Consider the following 19,886-nt stretch of genomic DNA (forward strand, 5'->3'; position numbering starts at 1 on the left):
CTCAGGTATATTGCTAATTAAATAGCAATATAACTATTGGTTGTATAGAATGCTCATTGTATTCGCATTATTCATGAATAGATACAGTGACATTTGGTTGTGAGCAAATATAAGATTTACTGAAGATGTGCTTTGACAATCTTCTTCAGATATTGTGTGTCACTCTATTTGCAACTAGAATCCCTCAGCACTGAGAGCAATACGGTTAATTGTAAGTCTGCAGTCCTTTATATAAGCCGTTGCCTTGCACTGCTGAACATGCCAGAGGTACTGTGTAAACCAGGATATGTTTACTCTCATGGAAAAAAGCCAGTTCATGGATGGAATTCACCTCAAATACAATAAAGCTGTGTAGTTGATTAGATGGCACATCCAAGTAGTGACAGATCCCATAATTGTATAACAATTCCTTCTGTTTGTATAGTGATCGTAACGTAACAAAATATTGCAGGCTCCTTCACAGGGGCTGAGCTAAAGGAGAAAATACATGAGCACAGATTGGCCAAAAAGTGTCAATGTAGAAGCGGAGGCAACTTGTGCTCAATCAGGCAAAGCAACCGAACCACTCAAGAGGTGACCGAGGGGGTCAAGAGAGCTGGTCCTCATAAAACACAACAAACAGCTGAAGTGGAAGCTTACTGAATTACAGAACAGGAATTACTAACCACACAGTTTCTTCAGATCTTATCATTCTTACGCAATTTGCATGTCACTGAAAAGATACATTTAGAAGCTTGAATTTATTAGGAAAATTTGCAAGAAATACCAGAGTAAGAGGAAAGCAAGCATCCATGCTAGATGAGACAATAATTATCCTGATCCAATATTTTCCATTGCATAACACACAAGCTCATAAATGGGCTTAGTGCCATTCAAAGGCCAGGACCCCTAGTCCTGCACAATCGACCTCAGATTACCCCAAAAGTGGAAAGTATCTCAAATATTTAAGCAACAGGTGAGGCTGGATTAGATTAGATTAGATTCTCTACAGTGTGGAAACAGGCCACACTACCCCTCTGAAGAGAAACCCACCCAGACCCATTCCCCTACCCTATATTTACCCCTGACTAATGCACCTAACACTGTGGACAATTTAGCATGGCCAAATCAAATAACCTGCACATCTTTGGATTGTGGGAGGAAACCGGAGCACCCGGAAGAAACCCACACAGACACAGGGAGAATGTGCAAACTCCACACAGAGAGGTGGGAATTAAACCCAGGACCCTGTAGCTGTGAGGCAGTAGTGCTAACCACTGAGCCACCATTTCACAATACAATGCAGTAGCAACACAAGTGGCATTCGTCCCTAACTGGATACTGCCGTCCAAGCAACAGATATCCATCTATCACACAAGTGATTAATATGGGATATGAATTTCAGTGCCAGTAATGTGGGGTGGCACGGTGGCTAGCACTGCTGCCTCACAGCGCCAGGGACCCGGGTTCGATTCCAGCTTTAAGTGATTGTCTGTGTGGAGTTTGTACATTGTCCCTGTGTCTGCGTGGGTTTCCTCCGGGTGCTCCGGTTTCCTCCCACAGTCCAAAGATGTGCAGGTTAGGTGAACTGACCAAGCTAAATTGCCTGTAGTGTTCAGGGATATGTAGGTTAGATGCATGAGTCAGGTGGTAAATATAGAGTAATGGGGAATGGATTTGGGTGGGATACTCTTCAGAGGGTTGGTGTGGACTTGTTGGGCTGAAGGGCGTGTTTCCACACTGTAGGGATTCTAATTCTAATTCTGACTGTACGTCCCAAAGACGGGTAGATCATATCAAACAGCATCTTCTTTTAGTTCTTTACAACAAAGTACTTCCCGTACCCGTGGTTGCAAAATTCACAACAGACTGTTGAAGATTTGATATGATTACATGATTGGACAGCACATGCTGCATAATCTTGATTGCGTTAAGAATTATGCTGACAATTGATTGATCATTATCAATCAGTATTGCAGTTCAGCCTATACTAGAAGTTACGTACATTAATCCATAAGACCCGGCCCTTTACTGCAACAACCATTGTCTGGTCTATTCTTAGGACAATGCCTTGACCAGAGTCAACTTGTCTGGTTTAAAATTTGATCAAAACTTAGTACTTAACTATCAATCATTATTTAACTGGTACACTAGCTATGGCAACACATTAACCAATCAGCTCTCTTCTTATACACAATAAATGCTGCTTTTCCTTTTTATTGGTAGTCTTGCAAATTGTCCTAACAAATACAAGATGAAAAACTTAACAAAATGTACCATTTTCAACAATATTCATGTTCGATACTGCCACAACAACAACGCACATAATAACAGTGATCGGTTTCCTCCAATTACAAAGGAGCCACAATTACTAGCATTAAATGCTGAAACTCTTACCGGACAGAAGTATGTATTTTCCACAATGTGTTTTGCCACATCATGTTCACCCGACATGGACATGATAAACAGCAAAGCATCTCGAGCCTGCTGTCCCACTACCCCCTCTCGGTGAATGAAGGGAATCAGTAAGGAGAAAATGAGAAAGTTTGTTGCTCCCTGGTCTTCACTCGTGTGGAAAAAGAGCTCCAAGGTAGAAGGGTCCTTAGCCAGGATGGAACAGAGCTGATTGAGGAGTAAGACCAGTTCAGTTTCCACCTTGGGCGCAGTAGTCCCAGAGCACACACTTAACATCATCATTAAAGGCCGCAAGATTGGCTTGTGGTGCAGCAAAGGCTGATGGCATTGTGTGACCAACATTTCATAGATTTTTATCTGCTCGATTTTCATTTCGTCTGTGAACTCCCTTCGAAGACTCCACAGGAAAAGTTTCTCCATGACATTTTCTGTCACCACAAACTCGAGGATGGGACCCATGGAAGCATCTTCAACTCGCTCCTCAATCAGCAGAAAGATCATGTGCTCAACATAATTCTGAACGGCGCTAGCTTCATCGGGAGGGATACTCCCGTGTCTGGCACTGGAGGTTTTCAGTGGGTCATACCTCTCTAAGATCTTCACCACCTGTGCACGAATAAATAACATTTGTTGACATTATTCACATCACCAAAGAGTAATCTGCAGCTATACAAGTTAAGGCCTCCCCTCAGAACTAAGATGAGCATCAGCATCCTTGGGATAGTGAAGGCTGCAGGTAATGTTGCTGTCCAATAATCTCTGTATTGGGAAGTGAATATAAAATATCACTGGATGAGGGCAGATTGGGTTGAATTAATCATTGTGCATTTTTTTTAAAAATCATTCATGGGATGAGTGTGCTTGGAGGGCAGGTAAGGGTCAATCTATGGATCTAGAGTCATACATAGGGCAGATTGGGAAGAATTGCTGTTACCTTTCCTAAAAGACATCAGTGAACCAGATGGATATTTTAAACAATTGACAACAGTCGTCATTAGACTCTTAACTCCAGATTTTTATTGAATTCAAATTCCACCATCTGCCATAGCAAGAGTCGAACCCAAGTGCCCAGAACATTGCTGGGGTCTCTAGATTAATAGCTTAGTGATAATAGCCTCAGGCCAACACTTCCCGGAGTGATAACAAGCAGACTCCTGACTGGATTTTCTCCTCTATTCTCAGTGGCACTTACATTATCTGCAGTACGTGAAAGTAAACCAGATGCGATCAACAAACTGGGCCCAGTAAAGGGAGTCAAACTCAACACCACCCTGACCACATACCTCACTGATGATTTGGAGATGCCGGTGTTGGACTGGGGTGTACAAAGTTAAAAATCACACAACACCAGGTTATAGTCCAACAGGTTTAATTGGAAACACACTAGCTTTCGGAGGGTCGCTCCTTCATCAGGTAGTTGTCTGAAAGCTAGTGTGCTGCCAATTAAACCTGTTGGATTATAACCTGGTGTTGTGTGATTTTTACCTCAATGATGTACTGGATAAATGTGACAAAGCACCTGGAAAACCATCCTGTCTAACACGTCTGTTTTGAAATATGGATGGGAAGTTTAGGTAAAGAAAACCAGATCACAAAACATTGATTACAGAGCAACTGGGAGGGAATTTCATTGGTGCTGGGAAAGACAGCACGTTCTTCACACTTCCACCCCTCTTTAGAAAACAGCCTTCAAAAAGCCTGTGAATTGAAATTGAAAAATAATGCTATCTTCTAGAAAGTTAGCTTCTGTGGACAGGACATCAACAATACTGTTCTCAAGTCACTAAATGCTGGTTTAGTCAGCAGTGCTCACACACTGAAAATAGAACTCAACTTTGTCATGAAACACGAACTGGAGAATTCATCTCTTCTAAACAGTGAATTAGCTTCCCGGATCAAGTAAAGTTCCTTAATTAAGGATAATCGAGCACATACGTATGATTTTAAGTGATAGCTAGTGTATTACCAAATTAAAGCCCAAGAATGCATGGACTACCCTTCATCCAAAGAAACAATTAATTTGGTGACGTGGTGGCTCAGTGGTTAGCACTGATGCCTCACAGCACCAGGGAGCCGGGTTCAATTCCAGCCACAGGTGACTGTGTAGAGTTGCTCATTCTCCCCGTGTCTGCATGGGTTTCCTCCGGGTGCTCTGGTTTCCTCCCACAGTCCAAAGATGCGCAGTTTAGGTGGATTGGCCATGCTAAATTACTTTGTAGTGTCCAGGGATGTGTGGGTTAGCCATGACAATATGAAGGGTTATGGAGATGGGGTAGGGGGACTGGGTTTGGGCAGATGCTCTTTGGAGAATTGGTGCCAACTTGATGGGCTGAATGGCCTCTTTCCACACTGTAGGGGTTCTACGATTCGAGTCTCTACAGGATTGATATATACTTCAGGTTTTATGAATCATTTAGTATAGTAATCAAGGCTTTGTGCTGTTGAGTTAAATCCATCATTAAAACAAAAGGAACGTCAGCAGTAGTTGACTATAAAAGGTCTCGCTCCTTCTCAATATCGCCATGGCTGATCTTTCGCCTCAACTTTACTTCCTTGCCCACTCCCCATTTCCCTTGACTCCCTGACAATACTAAAAAAAATACATCTGTTCAAGTCTTGAAAATAACAACTATGAAGACGCTGGGGCAAAGAATTCCAAAGATTCATAAGAAATTTCCTAAATGATGGACCCCATATCCTGAGACTGTGTCCCCTTGTTCAGGATTCCCTGGGCAGGGCAAGCAATCTCTTTGTGCCTACTCTGTCAAGCCTTCAGGAGCGTGTGTACGTATTACAATACTTTGAAACTCCAGAGAGTTTAGATGCAATTTACTCAGCTGCTGACCATTGGTTAACACTCAGGAACCAACCTTGTGAATCTTCACTGTACGTTCTCCATAGCAAGTACAACTTTCTTCAATACGGATACCTGAATGGTGCATAATGCTCACTAAATCCCTACCTATTACAGTACTGTAAGACCTCTTTGTTCTGGTACCCAAGTCCCTTGAAGAAAAAGCCAACATGCTTTTTTCAAGCTGTAATTATATTCTAATTTCAGTATCCCTTGTAAAAATTGATGCACGCTTTGTTGAATATAAACATGTGAAAGCTTCATGTCTTTGAAATTTTTTTTTGCATTTTTATTTGCATAACCAAGAGAAGAATCTTACATTTCCCTACATTATACTCCTATCTTTCACCTTGTTTCCACTAACTTGTTTATATCTGCGTTGCAGCTGTGTCTCTCACAGCTCAAATTCCCACCTAGCTTTGTATCAGCAGCAAACCTGGATAGATTACTCTTCATCGTGGTGTCTAAGTCACTAATATAGACTGGAAGTAGCTGAGGGCCCAACACTGATCCTTGTGGCACTCTACTGGTCATGGCCTATCAAAAATGTCATGCTCCTCACTGCCAATTGTCTGTTAAGTCATTTTCCAACAGTGTGACTAGATTACTCCCAGTCCCACGAATCCTAACCTTGCATATTCAATCTTCACATGGCATCTAATCCAATGTTTTTTGAAAATCCACATCCATTGGCTCCCCTTTGCCGACTAGTAATACTTGGGGAAAAAAAAATTTGTCGAACATAATGTATTTTGTAAAACTCTGTCTAATCATCCAGTGGCTTTCCAAATATATCAACAAAATTATCTGAATAAAAAAGATTACAATTATTCCCCAGACAACAATGCAAGCCCAATTGGCCTCAAGTTCCCTGCATTATCTGCCTTTCACTTTTCTTCAATAGTTACATTTGCTCACTGAGTCAGTCAGTCTGTCTGCCCGGGAAGCTAGAGAGTTTTGGAACATCATGACCAGCACCTTCATATGGACTAAACTTTAATCAATGCCACATGGATTAAAAATATATATCCACACAAATGGAACCCAGTTAATCTTATACCATCTAAAGTGAGCACATTTAAAAATCAAAACCAAAAATACTTGAAAGACTCAGCAGCTTAGGCAACATCTGCAGAGAGAACAGATGAATCCTTAATTCACATGTGGAATGTGGACCCTTCCTTGGCTCTGGTGTACATCACTAACTGTTATACTATTTGAACGAATAGCTGGTCTGTTTTTTCTGCAGGTTCAGCTAAACTTGCTGAGTGCTTGCAGGATTTCCTGTTATTTTTTCAGAGCCCCAGCATCTGCATTTTGTTGAGTTCTTCCCCCCCCCATCCCCCGACATATTTATGACTCAACCCAAGATTTAGAAAAACACATATTCCTATTTGGAATTCTTATGGCAAGCAACTTGTTTAGCTCATACTACTGTTTCTTCACCAATGCAGGACTGCTAACAAATAATTATTATTATAGTAACAGTTAAAAAATTACCCACAATGAGTAAAAGCCTCATTTAAGCATAAGGTGAAATGTCATAGCTTTAAGGAGCACCTAAACACCAATGGACAGGAGAATCAGGCTTTACACAAAATTTCAGGGCCAAGAGAATGGGATAAATTATCAACATCATCTGCTAAAGTCACATTAATTTTTAGTGAGCTTCTCTGCTCTTGGGTTATTTATAGAAAACACCCGAAAGACTTGTCAAAACTCCCTAGTTATTTTAATTTGTTTCTGAATGAGAACCTGCTGTTATCATGGCTTTCCACAAACTTTACAAGGATGTTTAAAACAAACAGCAGTGCCACGACAGAAATAACTTAATAAAACAGCAACTTTGATAGCAAGCATTTTGGCAGAATAAGATAGATAACATTAAGAATATTGTCCAAAGCAAAGCAAACATTTCTACAAAAGGATGCATTTAGAGAGCATCTTAAAGTACTAAAATATCCCACAGGAGCTTCATGAAACAAAACTTGACAAATAAGGGGATCTTAGACTACAAATGATCAAACACAGGAACATAGGAGGAATTTTTGAAGGGCTTTTGCCTGAAACATCGATGTTCTGCTCCTCTGATGCTGCCTGACCTGCTGTGCTTTTCCAGCACCACTCTAATCTTGATTCTGATCTCCAGCAGCTGCAGTCCTCACTTTCACCTCATTCATCCTCTCTAGCCTGTTCAACTCAATGAGATCATGGCTGATCTGTAGCCTAGCTCCATGTCTTTAGCCCAAATCCCTTAACAACTTTGCTTAACAAGCATTTGTCTACCTTTAGAAAATTAACCAGTCATCCAGCATCCACTGCCATTTGTGGATGAGACACTCTTTGTGTGGACAGATAGGTTTTAACAAATTTAAGGAATTCCTCAAAGGGGCAGAGGTAAAAAAGCAGGGAAATGAGAGAGACCTTCAGAGCACGAGGCATTGATATTTAAAGGCACAGCCAGCAACGAAAGCCCAGGATGTGCAAAAGGTCCCAATTTGAGGAGTGTAAAGTCCTGAGGTTTGAGAGAGTGGAGTAATTTAAAGACATAGGGAGGGATGAGGCCTTGGAGAGAGTTAAAGCAAGGGTGAGAATTTTTAAAAAGCAACACCGTGCTTGTCCAGCAGCCAATGGGTGGCTAGAACGTGGTGCAAGTAAACACATAGGGTTTGGATAGTTTACAGAGAGTAGAATGTGGGATTCTAGCCAGGAATAAAATTAAATAGTTAGGTCCAGAGGGAACAAGGACATGAACATGGGTTTCAGCAACAGCTGAGCTGATATAGACAAGGTTACATGGGTGGAAACAGGTGGTCTCAGTGAGGGTATGAACATATTGTCAGAAATTCAATGCAGGTCAAATTTGACATTAAATTGTTTGGTGAACAGAATATTAGATTAGATTAGATTCCCTACAGTGTGGAAACAGGCCCTTCGGCCCAACAAGTCCACACCAACCCTCTGAAGAGCAATCCACACAGACCCATTCCCCTACATTTACCCCTTCACCTAACACTATGGGTAATTTGCCATGGCCAATTCACCTAGCCTGCACATTTTTGGATTGTGGGAGGAAACCGGAGCACCCGGAGGAAACCCACGCAGACACGGGGAGAACGTGCAAACTCCACAGTCAGTTGCCTGAGGCGGGAATTGAACCCGGGTCCCTGGCGCTGTGAGGCAGCAGTGCTAACCACTGTGCCACCGTGCCGCCCAATAATATACTAGAATCCTAGAACTGGAACAAAGAATGTTCATCACTTCTCAGACAGTGGCAGATGTAGGCAAGACCCAAATGGGCATCCAGAGGGGCACGATGTATCTGGGTGAATCTCTACAGTGGGGAAACAGGCCCTTTGGCCCAACAAGTCCACACCGACCCTCCGCACAGTAACCCACCCAGACCCTTTCCCCTACCCTATATTTACCCTGACTAATAACCCACACTGTGGGCAATTTAGCATGGCTAATCCATCTGATCTGCACATCTTTGGACTGTGGGAGGAAATCGGAGCACCCGGAGGAAACCCACACAGACACAGGGAGAATGTGCAAACTCCACATAGACAGCCGCCCAAGGTGGGAATCAAACCAAGGTCCCTGGCGCTGTGAGGTAGCAGTGCTAACCACTGTGCCACCCCTAAATAGGTGTAAAGTTGCTCAACGTGAGAACATGTTCAAACTGGTGGATGGGGGATCAGGAACCAAAATTAATTGAGGAGTAGAAGACAGAGGATGGTGGTAGAAGGCTGTTGTGTGACTGGAGGTCGGTGTACATTAGGGACCAGTACTGGGTCCCTTATTTGCCATGAGATATATAAACAATATAGATGAAAATGTGGGTGGCATGATGAGTTTGCAGATGACACAATGATTGGCCGAGTGATTAACAGTGAGGAAAAAGGTTTTTTTTTTAGATTAGATTAGATTAGATTACAGTGTAGAAACAGGCCCTTTGGCCCAACAAGTCCACACCGATCCGCCGAAGCGAAACCCACCCATACCCCTACATTTACCCTTTACCTAACACTACGGGCAATTTAGTATGGCCAATTCACCTGACCCTGCACATCTTTGTGACTGTGGGAGGAAACCGGAGCACCCGGAGGAAACCCACACAGACACGGGGAGAACGTGCAAACTCCACACAGTCAGTCACCTGAGGCGGGAATTGAACCCGGGTCTCTGGCGCTGTGAGGCAGCAGTGCTAACCACTGTGCCACCGTGCCGCCCACGAGGTCTTGGGTTATAGGAAGGCATAGCCAGGTTGAAGACATTAGCAGGTCAGTGGCAGATGGCATTTAATCCTGAAAGGTGTATGAGGTGATGCACCTGGAAGAAGTAACAAGACAAGGGAGTACTCAATGAATGGCAGGACATTAGGAAGCTTGAGGACCTTGGGGTGCTTGTCGACAGATCCCTGATGGTGGCAGGACAGGTTAATAGGGTAGCTATGGCGGCATAAGGGACACATCCCCTCATCAGTCGTAGCATAGATTATAAGAGCAGGGAGTTCATGCTGGAGATGGACAAAACTGGTTAGGCCACAACTGGAGTACTGTGTGTAATTCTGGTCACCACCTCACAGGAAGGACAGGACTGCACTGGAGAGGAGTTTCACCAGGGATGCAGCATCTTCACTATGAGGCTGGATAGGCTCAGGTTATTTTCTTCAGAACAGAGGGGGACCTGATTGATAGGAATACAAAATTATGAATGGCATAAACATGGTAGAGAGGAAGCTGCTGTTCCCCTCAGTTGAAGGGTCAATAAGGAAGGGGCATAATCTTAGGGTGAAGAGCTGGGGATTAACAGAAAACATGAGGAAAAACTATTTTCACCCAAAAGATGGTGGGAATCTGGAATACAATTACTGAGGGGGTAGGAGGGGCAGGAAGGCTCAAACTTTTAAAAGTACATGGAAATGTTAAAATCTTCAAGATGATGGGCAAAATGTTAGAATGTATGATTAGTATGGATAGGGTAGTACAGAGTCAAAGGGGTGAAGGGCCTCTTCTGTGCTGTATGATTCTATCACACAGGCCATCTGGTGTGCTCTCTGCCTGACTGGAAGCTAATCAGCTGACATCCAGAGCAGAACCTGCCAGGGTCAAATAGCACAGTGAGAACACCACCTGTGACATGGGGGAACCCTGTACTCCAGACAGAACCCTGTCATTGCAGCGAGTCCCCCCATAACCTGAAACCTAAGTTATTAATGCATCCAATGCATGTCCAATGGCACCTTTCCTTCCTATCTAAATGTTATTTCGTTTGGTGGTCTTACAAAGCAGACTTACCTGGGCCCAGTGGTTTTTAAACACAATGGTGCAGGTTTCAGAGTCCACGCCCGAGAGACTCGGGAACTGTTGGCTCCCTTTGTTGACGGCAGTTGAAGCCATGTTGCTCGTTGAATCTCTTTCAGACCATATCAGAAATGTGTTAGCAGAAAATATCCCGTCCCTTTCTGCAATCCCACTGCTTCAGTCACCATACTGGACAAAGGCTGCCTAGTTATCGTTTTGTAACCTAAAAAAAAGTTAAAATATGTAGATAAAATATACTGATAAGAACACTGTCAAACCCACTTACTGAACAGATATGCACCCCATTAGTTTACATGGAGCCCTTGGTTATGGTTTTTATGCTTTCATTGTTTCTGCCCCCAAGCCATTAGGCTCCTTGACACTGTGTGACCAGAATCTGTTCCACCTCAAATTCTTTGCATGACTTCGAGTTGCTTCTGGAACGATGTCTATTAATTATCATTCTTTCATTACACTGTAATTTGTGTGTTTTGCACTTCTTATGCCACCCTTTGTCTGATCGTGTAGTTTGTGCTGGCCATGTAGCACGTCAGTCCTGGAGGAACGCTGTCTCGTTTTTTTTTAATGTATCAGTTTTGTACGGTAGAAATGACAAATAAAATCTACTCTACTTTACCCGAAAATGCTTATTAGAAAACAAGTAATTTAAGCTCTGTAGAGAGTTTTAATCACTATAAAAGTTTCCACAGGGTTAAATGTTACTTATCCTGTTGTCTCCAAACTAATGCTGAAGGGAATTTATGTAGCACCTTTTATAATATTGCCCCTGGCCACTCAAAGCCTCACTGGCCTTGCTCCATGTCACAAATTCATTATTCAGTTTGGTCAGAGCTGACTGAAAATAAAGTTGAACGTATAATCTCTCGTCAATTAGGGCATCTGGAAATCAGGGCAAATCTCAACTTGGTCAGATGGGTGCAATTGGCACCAATTTCTACATTCACCCACTGAGATGGGGGCAGCCTGAGGTCACTTAACACACAGATGTACAAAAGAGATCCGAAGATAATCAGGTACAATTGAGTGGCACCATATGTAGTTCTTCTATAACATGATGGTTGCGTTCTTGTGTAAACCCATGTTATAGAAAGATTGTGCTCTAGAAACAGTGCTTAAAGTGTTGGCACTGTAATCGTGTTACAGCCAACACACATTTTAGAAGTTCGCGCTTTAGAAACAGCGTCCCCAATTCGCCAATTGCATTATAGCAAATTCTCTTTAACGAAAAGCACATTATAGCAGAATGACCTACACCTAAAACCCAGAACGATGGTAGAGGGGTGGGGGGAAAGATGGTGAGCAGTGGGGAAGACCAATAGCTCACCAACAGGAGGCAGGGGCAAAGTGGCTAGGGTGGGGTAGGGACACTGGTGTGATGGGGTGGGAGGGTACGAGCACATGGGGACACATTGGGTGGGAGCGATTAAGGGGCAGAATGAGAGCACAGCAGGTGAGAAATAGCTTGTTGATGGTCAAGCCAAGCTCCCTTGAGCTGCAGGAAAGGGGGACGGGTGGGAGGGAAGAACTGCAGGATTTAGTTGATGTGAGCCAGGTAGTCTGTGAGTACCAGCTGGTTCTTTAATAGTACGAGACAGTCAAAGTCAATGTTATCCCTCACCCAATGTCACCACACACAGACACACGCACACACAACAGGGGGACAGGTCAGCTAATCTGAGCAGGAACCAAAGCTGCTGTCTCTACCATTTGCTCCATCTCAAATTCTGATATCGCAACATTTTACTGGGTACAATTTCTACAGCTGAACAACACATACTTTGTCCCATCATTTTGCTTCACTGCAATGATTATTCATGCTTCCTACATCTGTCCTTCAGGGATGGAAGTGCTAAACCTGTGCTATGCCTAATAAACTCAAAGAAAAATAGAAATTTTTTAAAAAGTGAAGTTCAGGACACAGCCCCCTGTACTGATCTGGGCAGCATTTTCAATCTGAACAGTTTGGAGCCATCTGAATGTGGGATTGACCACAGCAGGCAAAAAAATCACTAACACTTGAAGTGCTAACTTTACCTTCTGTTGTCTTTGCTGGCCTTATTACTCCCTCAGAGGCAGGCCTAATGCCAAATCTAACCCTTTAGTCAAGAGTTTGATGGGTCTAAAATTCAGCGTAGGAAACTCACAGCAAACAGGTTAGCATCTGAATCTTTTCTGATGGCTCCATGACTTTCACTAGCGAGTAGTGGAAGCACAAAGGTAGGAGAGAGAACATGGGGCCGGCTAGGCGCGTGGAAGGTTAGCTGATCTCACTCGTGGAGAAAGTGAGGGCTTAGGCCCGAAACGTCGACTCTCCTGCTCCTCGGATGCTGCCTGACCTGCTGTGCTTTTCCAGCAACACTCTTTTTGACCCTGATCTCGGTCATGGGAATGGTACAGGGGACCTTATTTGATAAGCAAGGGTTGTATGTTGTTGCATGAGCCAACTGATGAGCTCCACCGACAAAGGTCTCAATATCCTACATAGGCATTAGCTTACAACAATCAAGTTGTCAGGTTTAAGACCAAAACACAACACCTGAAGTTATGAATTGCCTATAAGGAACTTAAACCATAGAGTATGTGAAAAGTGCAAAATAAATGCGAGTTTTCTTTCAAAGTTTCTGATACTGCCTAATGCATACAGTATTTAATTCTTTTCAGGACTTACATTTCTTTGGTTAATGGTGTATAGTAAAGCTTTTTGGAGTATTTTCTGATGTTGAGATGGGTAAATATATGTAATGAGAGAATAACCATTTCCAGGGTGCAGCAGTGATGAATAGCCCATTCATAAATTGTCCAGCAAGGCACTCAGGCACATTGCTATGAAGGAAAAAAAACTAACTCCTGCTTTCATAATCTGACCACCTGGTATGAACTTTATTTCAATGTAACTTCTCTTCCCCTTCAGTAACTAGAAAAAATGCACTGTGCAAAATACAGCTTGAATAAAATTAATATTTAGAAAAAGATAAACACATTATAATAACAAGTCAATTTCTCCACTGAGTTGTTTAAGCCTTTTAATGATTCCCTTCAAGCTTTTAGAGGTGGTGGATTTGGATTTTATCCAGGTATAGAATTCTCAGCATCAAAATTCCGGAGAGGGATCAACACTACTCAGTCCACAATACTGACAACTTCCTTTCAGTTTCAGCACTTTTTGCCCAATAGCATTTCTCCAAATAATTTTAGAAAAATAAGGACCATTTTCAAAACTAAAACTTATTTCGAGACTTCTTTTAAGATGAAAGTCAATTTCTCTGTACCTGTGAAAGGGAAGAAAAAATTGCGATAACACATTTGCCATTTTTATATGGAACTTTACAAATTTCGAGACGATATAGTAAACCAATTTAAAACGTCAATGTCAACGTTTAGAATAAGAAGTATCCTTGGCATGCAAGTTCTACAGTTAAGTGTGAGTGCATTAATTCAAAAGAAATTCAGGCTCTGGGATTTCAGCTCATGTCAGAGGACAGCAGCTGGATTGCCCACAGTTGGCTGCATTTTGGGATGGAAACTGGTTCCAGTGCGATTCTAGGCGAAAGTGGGTTCTGCAGATGCTGGAGGTTAGAGTCAAGATTAGAGTAGTGCTGGAAAAGCATAGTACGTCAGGCAGCGTCAGAGGAGCAGGAAAATTGACATTTTGGGCAAAAGTCCTTAATCAGGAATGTCCCTTCCTGCTCGTGGATTTTTCTGCTCCTTGGATGCTGCCTGACCTGCTGTGCTTTTCCAGCACCACTCTAATCTTGATTCTAATCTCGAATCCAGTGAGATTCTATCCTGTTTTATCAGTCAGCTATGTTCCAGCAGGTGAATATCTTATTCCTCGTCTTCCCTCCTGCACAGCTTAGCCTCCCATGTTACCACAGGCTTAGCTCTGGATGCACTACCCAGATGAACCAACACTTCCAGCTCTCTTAATAACTGTACATCAGTTGTAATCACTCAGGGGACCCCTTGAACTATCTACCTGCCTGATCCTCCTTGGTTACGTGGGAAACACCTCATCTCCCTCTGCCTTGACATCTTTAAGTGATAGGGTGACCACTTCTGATAACATGCAATCCACACAGCTCATAGCTTTCAGATACACCACTGTGCCATTATAAACTTCAGTAACCGTTCATGGATTGAATGAACTAACAAAAGATAAACATAGAAAGCAGCAGCAATAACTGTCTGGAGGAAGCTGTTAAGCAACAAAAAGACAAGCTGTTAGACTGAGATTGAAAGCAATTAGCCACGCCATGGAAAGGATGGAGTTGAGATTACATAAACAAAACTGCTTGGAAAGCTGCTTGCTTTATTGCCACAAAGGACAATGTTTGCCCTGCAGAAGAACTTAAAGAGTTAACTGCATTAAAACGGTGTCTTCAAACAGACGGTTAAAGCCAAACGTAACAAGGAATAAAGAAGCTATTTCTGATAAGGAAGCAAGCTGCAATCTCAAGGACTCGAAGAGAATAAATCAATATTTTGGATGAAAGAATCTAAAAAATTATCAATATATCATAGTCCTGAAGCATGAACATTAAAATTCCCCCTTTGTGCAGTGCTGTTCTTTGATGTCCTGCTAAAGGTTGAACCCTGGACACATGCAGAGACCAACACTGAGTGGAATCATGGCCAAGTTTAACCATTAACCAGCTAACAGCCAAGCTGAGTTGCAGGGCTTAACATGCTTACTTGAGGAATCTTATTTTGGTTGCTATGTACAATAAAATTTAAATCACCATTTCAGTACTTGATTGTCCGTGAGATTTCTGAATAAGTAGCCAAATTAAAGGTAACTTTTGGTGATTTACCCACAACACCACAATGACACCAACTGTTGCTCAAGTTGAACAGATTTTTTTTTAAATTTATAAAACTAGACTTGCGAGAAATTAAACACCAAAAATTGTAGTGAACAGCAAGTGCCAAATCAACTTACTTCACCTGCTGCTTGGAGATATTTCAGGAACCAAAACAAATGCTTTACAAGAGGGAATGCTTTCAGTCTGTGGAATCTAACAGTTGTGGCCCATGCCCTGGTTTTTTTGACCCCCTCTGTTACTGCAGCCTGTGCTCCATATGCTCATCAGACACCAGAAGATAACATCAATTGACGAGAATTTTAGTAAGTATTTACTCAACTACAACAGCAGAGTGTAACACCAAAAGACATTTCATTGCAATAAATGGTGTTTTTCAAATGTAATGTATAGTAGCTATAATACCAGGAATGTGACTTTTTTAATATGTATGGTCAATGTTACAGATTCTGTGATAGAGAAATCTGCAGCAATAATGGCTAGAATTTAAAATGGCTTCCTTCTTTTCTTGTACAAAATTAACATAAAAGTGTTTGCATCTGATACCAAGCAAGGTAATCAATAATAAGTTTAATTTTTTGATAACTCTATTGCTTTCCATTCCTTGCTAACAGTACATAGCCATCAATAGGAGAAACACAAAATAAATAATTTGCTACATGCATGACCAACTAATATTGTTGAAAGCAAATTTTATTGTAAAATTTCACTCAGTTTTGTTGCCTCCACACATTAATATTACTTCCTCTTGAATACACAGGTTTAACAGGTTCATTTTGTAAAGCATGATAAATCATACAGGCATTTTATTGCAAAGGAAATTTACAGTTCAATAGTTTGCAATTTTACTGCTCACTGGCATGTAATAGAGCTTGTTCAATTCATAAAGGACTTCAATAAAGCATAACCTTCCATCAATTTATAAATAAATTTGTCAAAACAAAAGCACTTTTTACAAGTTTTCATACTTCCTGGTCCATTAAATCCATACTCTGTCCAAGTACTATGTATGGGACATTTACAGGTATACCTGCAGGTGCATTTAACATTGATGTACTTTATTCAAGTGTATGCCCAAGGACAGGAGATGATAATGCTGAGGTTGTTCTGGTTTCCAGCTCTTTACAGAACTTTGCATTGAGCACACACTGCAGCAAGCTTGGCAGGCACAGCGAGACTAGATCAGTCAATAGACCCACAGTCAAAAATAGAACGATTGAACCATTATACACACAAACCATAAACATGTACTTGGAAGTACTTAATTGGATCTGGAGCTCTTTTGTGATCAATACTCGTGGTATTATGAAAGACATTGTGTAAATTCAAGCTTTTTCTTTCTATTGTGACAGTGTTCCTTCACCACACAGTGAATGTTGCATTCGTTCCAATTCAGAGAAGGAGAAAGCAATGGAACTTCATTGAAGTCCCTTCTCCCTTCAAGGCTTTTGAAAAAATACTTCAAATCTCTGCTTAAAATGTGTGTCAAATTAAATATTACCAAAAGTTAGTTTGCAGTATATTAGCTCATAAGAACAACAAAAAAAGAGACAAAATCCATTCATTATGAAACATTGCTTATTCAACCATTTCTCAGCTGTAAGGAGAATGAGAAGTATACCAATTGGCTGAATCAATATATCGCTCATTGTATCCCATCACACAAAATCCAAATTTGCGCCACAGTGCAGGAATCACAATCCTAATGTCTAATCACTCTCACACCGTAATAATTGGAACTGTAGCTTTCCAGCACCAAGATAAAAGGAAGATTAAGTCTGTTCTGATCCCACCTTCAGCTGCAATTAAGCAAAGGATCTACGTAGATAAACATGCAAGAGCACTTCTTTAAAAAAGCTTCCCCTCCAGTGGATTGTAATGTAATTTAAATGCACAACAATTTGAATCTCACAATAATGGAGCGTGTTTCAAATGTGACAAATATTAATTCACTTCCATTTTCAACTTTTACCTCACTGAGATGAGGAGGAGATTGGACTAACTTGAGGATCTCTGCTGATATCCAGACCAATCATATTCCTGCAGCTCAGACAAAAGATTCCATTAGTTTAGATTAAATTAACAGTAGTTCCAGGTCAGATTAAAAGCTGGAAAACTCCATATTCATACTGATACAGGGATTGGCCAGCTTTAAATTGTCCGTGTAAAGCAGGGAATTATTGAAATGATCAAGTTATAACAAGCTGACCAGTTTCAAATTGCAGCAAGCTTCAAGAGAGCCATGTCCAACACTGTGAAATGGATACTTGCTGTCCTCATAAATCTTGCAACAGGGTAAAGCGAAGGCAAGGTGATGAAATTATTCTCATCAAATGTTGATAGTTAGGAGAACAAAGCCGAGCAACAGAAGAATAAACTTTCATCCTAAATATAGACATTTAAGTTTGCAGGAACTGGGTCACCTTTACTTGCAGAGAGCTACTTGCATCTCCAGTGTCACTGAGCTTGACAACAAATCGCCATTAGCTCATGTGATAAAGCACCAGACTGGCCTAGTCCATCCCTCAAACGTACTGTTGGATAAGCTAAAAACGTCACACGGATTTCAATTAAAAGCTAAAGCTGCTTTTTTTTTTTGCTTAGTGCTCTCCACTGAATTGAGATCTAAATTTGGGAAGTGATCTATAGTTCCTCAACAGGAACAGGCAACAAAGAAAAATACTTGTGCATATTTTCAGATACATAACTGACGGCATGTTTCCACCGAGCTCCTGAAACACACACAGCTCATCAGAACTCAGCTTTCGGGTTCAACAGTCACAGAACGCTCACCGCAGGCATTTATTGATTTAGAGCCTAATATCTCAAATGATAGCAGCCCCCAGAGAAGAAGGGGGCACAGAATAATAGCAGGAGGTTTGGAAAGGGGAAATCAAGAGTTTGACAGTGGACTGTTTCTGCTGTGAAGGCAGTGATTGTACCTCTGGGTGAAAATAGCTGCCATCCCTTTAGCCCCCAATAATCCCTTTAAGTACTATTACACAGATCCCTGCAGAACTGAAATAGATAGTCACAGCATTGTGTATCCTTGGTCTAGTTTTCACCAACTTTGAGGGAAGGCCCTGAAATGGGCAGTGCCAATGTTACTTTCCAGGTGCCTGCTAGAAATGCCGATGAGGAACCAATGTGGGAGAGACCTTGGGGCAGCACAGAGTTCAAAAACATCCACAACACATGGAAACTTCAACCTGTGTCTAATCTCCACAAATCACTGAGCACCATTCAATAGCGTGATGATTAGTCACTTAGAGTGGAGCTTCTAATGGCAGTATTAACAGAGAGAGCTGGAATGGGGTGTATACCGAGAAGGTGGGTACAATTATCTCCCCACCCTCAAACCTCTCTACCACCATACCTGCAGCTTATGCTACGGACACTTCCGAATCTGGCTCTCATCCACATACGTGCTCCTTGGCCCACCAGGGGTGAAAGGTCAAGCAACATAAAGACCATAAACAATTACCAAAGGTATTGGCCACTAGCATTCGGGCAAGTTACTGGAAGGAGGCTCTGCTTAGGGATGACAGTGCAAGGCTAACCCACCCTCCTGGGGCCTGGAATCAAAGCCAACGTTGCTTTGCCGCACCTGACTTTGCTGCTAATGAGACAGTTTCCTGCAGATCAGTAATCCTGAATTGCAGGATGTTGGGTAGACTGTTCTGGTCAGTCTAAGCCAGTCAGTGGTAGGCTTAGCACATACAACTCAAAAGGTGTGGTGCCGGAAAAGCACAGCCGGTCAGGCAGTATCCGAGGAGGAAGGAAGACAGTCGCTGTTTCGAGCATACGTCCTTCATCAGGAACTTGGGGGGGGGGGGGGGGGGGTGAAGAGGAGGTCAAGAAGCACCCCTCATTTTGCTCCTTGGGACCCTCCAACCACACGGGATCAATGTTGATTTCACCAGTTTCCTCATCTTCCCTCCCCCCACTTTATCCTAGATCCAGCCCTCCAATTCGGCACCGCCCTCTTGAACCGTCCTACCTGTCCATCATCCTTCCCACCTATCCACTCCACCCTCTGCTCCAACCTATCACCATCACCTCCCACCTTCATCTATCTATCACCTTCCTAGCTACCTTCCCTCCAGACCCAACCCCTCCTCCCATTTATCTCTCAGCCCCCTTGGGGCCCTCCCACATTCCTAAAGAAGAGCTTACACCTGAAATATCAATTCTCCTGCTCCTCGGATGCTGCCTGACCTGCTGTGCTTTTCCAGCAACACACTCCAGACTCTGATCTCCAGCATCTGCAGTCCTCACTTTCTCCCTTAACACATACAACTGAACAGATCGCATGACCCTAATGTCACTCCTTTCCCATCTGGCCCTACAGGCACAGACAGGGAAACACAACAGTGGGAAATAGCTACTGTTTGCCTCAGATGGCTTCAATTTCTTGTCCTCCATCTGACAATGATCACCCCCCACAGCCTACCAATTGGAATAGTTGTCAAGGCCATGATTACGTTATTG

General features: G+C 42.3%; 1 protein-coding gene and 1 long non-coding RNA gene across 5 annotated transcripts in view; one reads left to right on the top strand and one right to left on the bottom strand.

Moving 5' to 3' along the window:
* fhip1aa (FHF complex subunit HOOK interacting protein 1Aa) overlaps positions 1-19,886 on the bottom strand; it is a 199,752-nt gene that overhangs the window by 87,486 nt on the left and 92,380 nt on the right. For all 4 annotated transcript variants that reach the window (XM_087973450.1, XM_043699695.2, XM_088000826.1 and 1 more), the window contains 2 exons: positions 10,549-10,777; positions 2,377-3,000 (listed from right to left, as the gene is read on the bottom strand). In XM_087973450.1, the coding sequence (XP_087829576.1) occupies positions 2,377-3,000; positions 10,549-10,650 (726 nt within the window). In that variant the 5' untranslated portion in view covers positions 10,651-10,777. The remainder of the gene's footprint in view (positions 1-2,376; positions 3,001-10,548; positions 10,778-19,886) is intronic.
* LOC148152058 (uncharacterized) overlaps positions 1-19,886 on the top strand; it is a 52,398-nt gene that overhangs the window by 3,324 nt on the left and 29,188 nt on the right. The gene's annotated exons all lie outside the window — the stretch shown is intronic.

Source organism: Chiloscyllium plagiosum, unplaced genomic scaffold (assembly GCF_037043375.1).
Source record: "Chiloscyllium plagiosum isolate Xiang-an unplaced genomic scaffold, Cpla_swu_hap1 HiC_scaffold_1, whole genome shotgun sequence".
NCBI lineage: Eukaryota > Metazoa > Chordata > Chondrichthyes > Orectolobiformes > Hemiscylliidae > Chiloscyllium > Chiloscyllium plagiosum.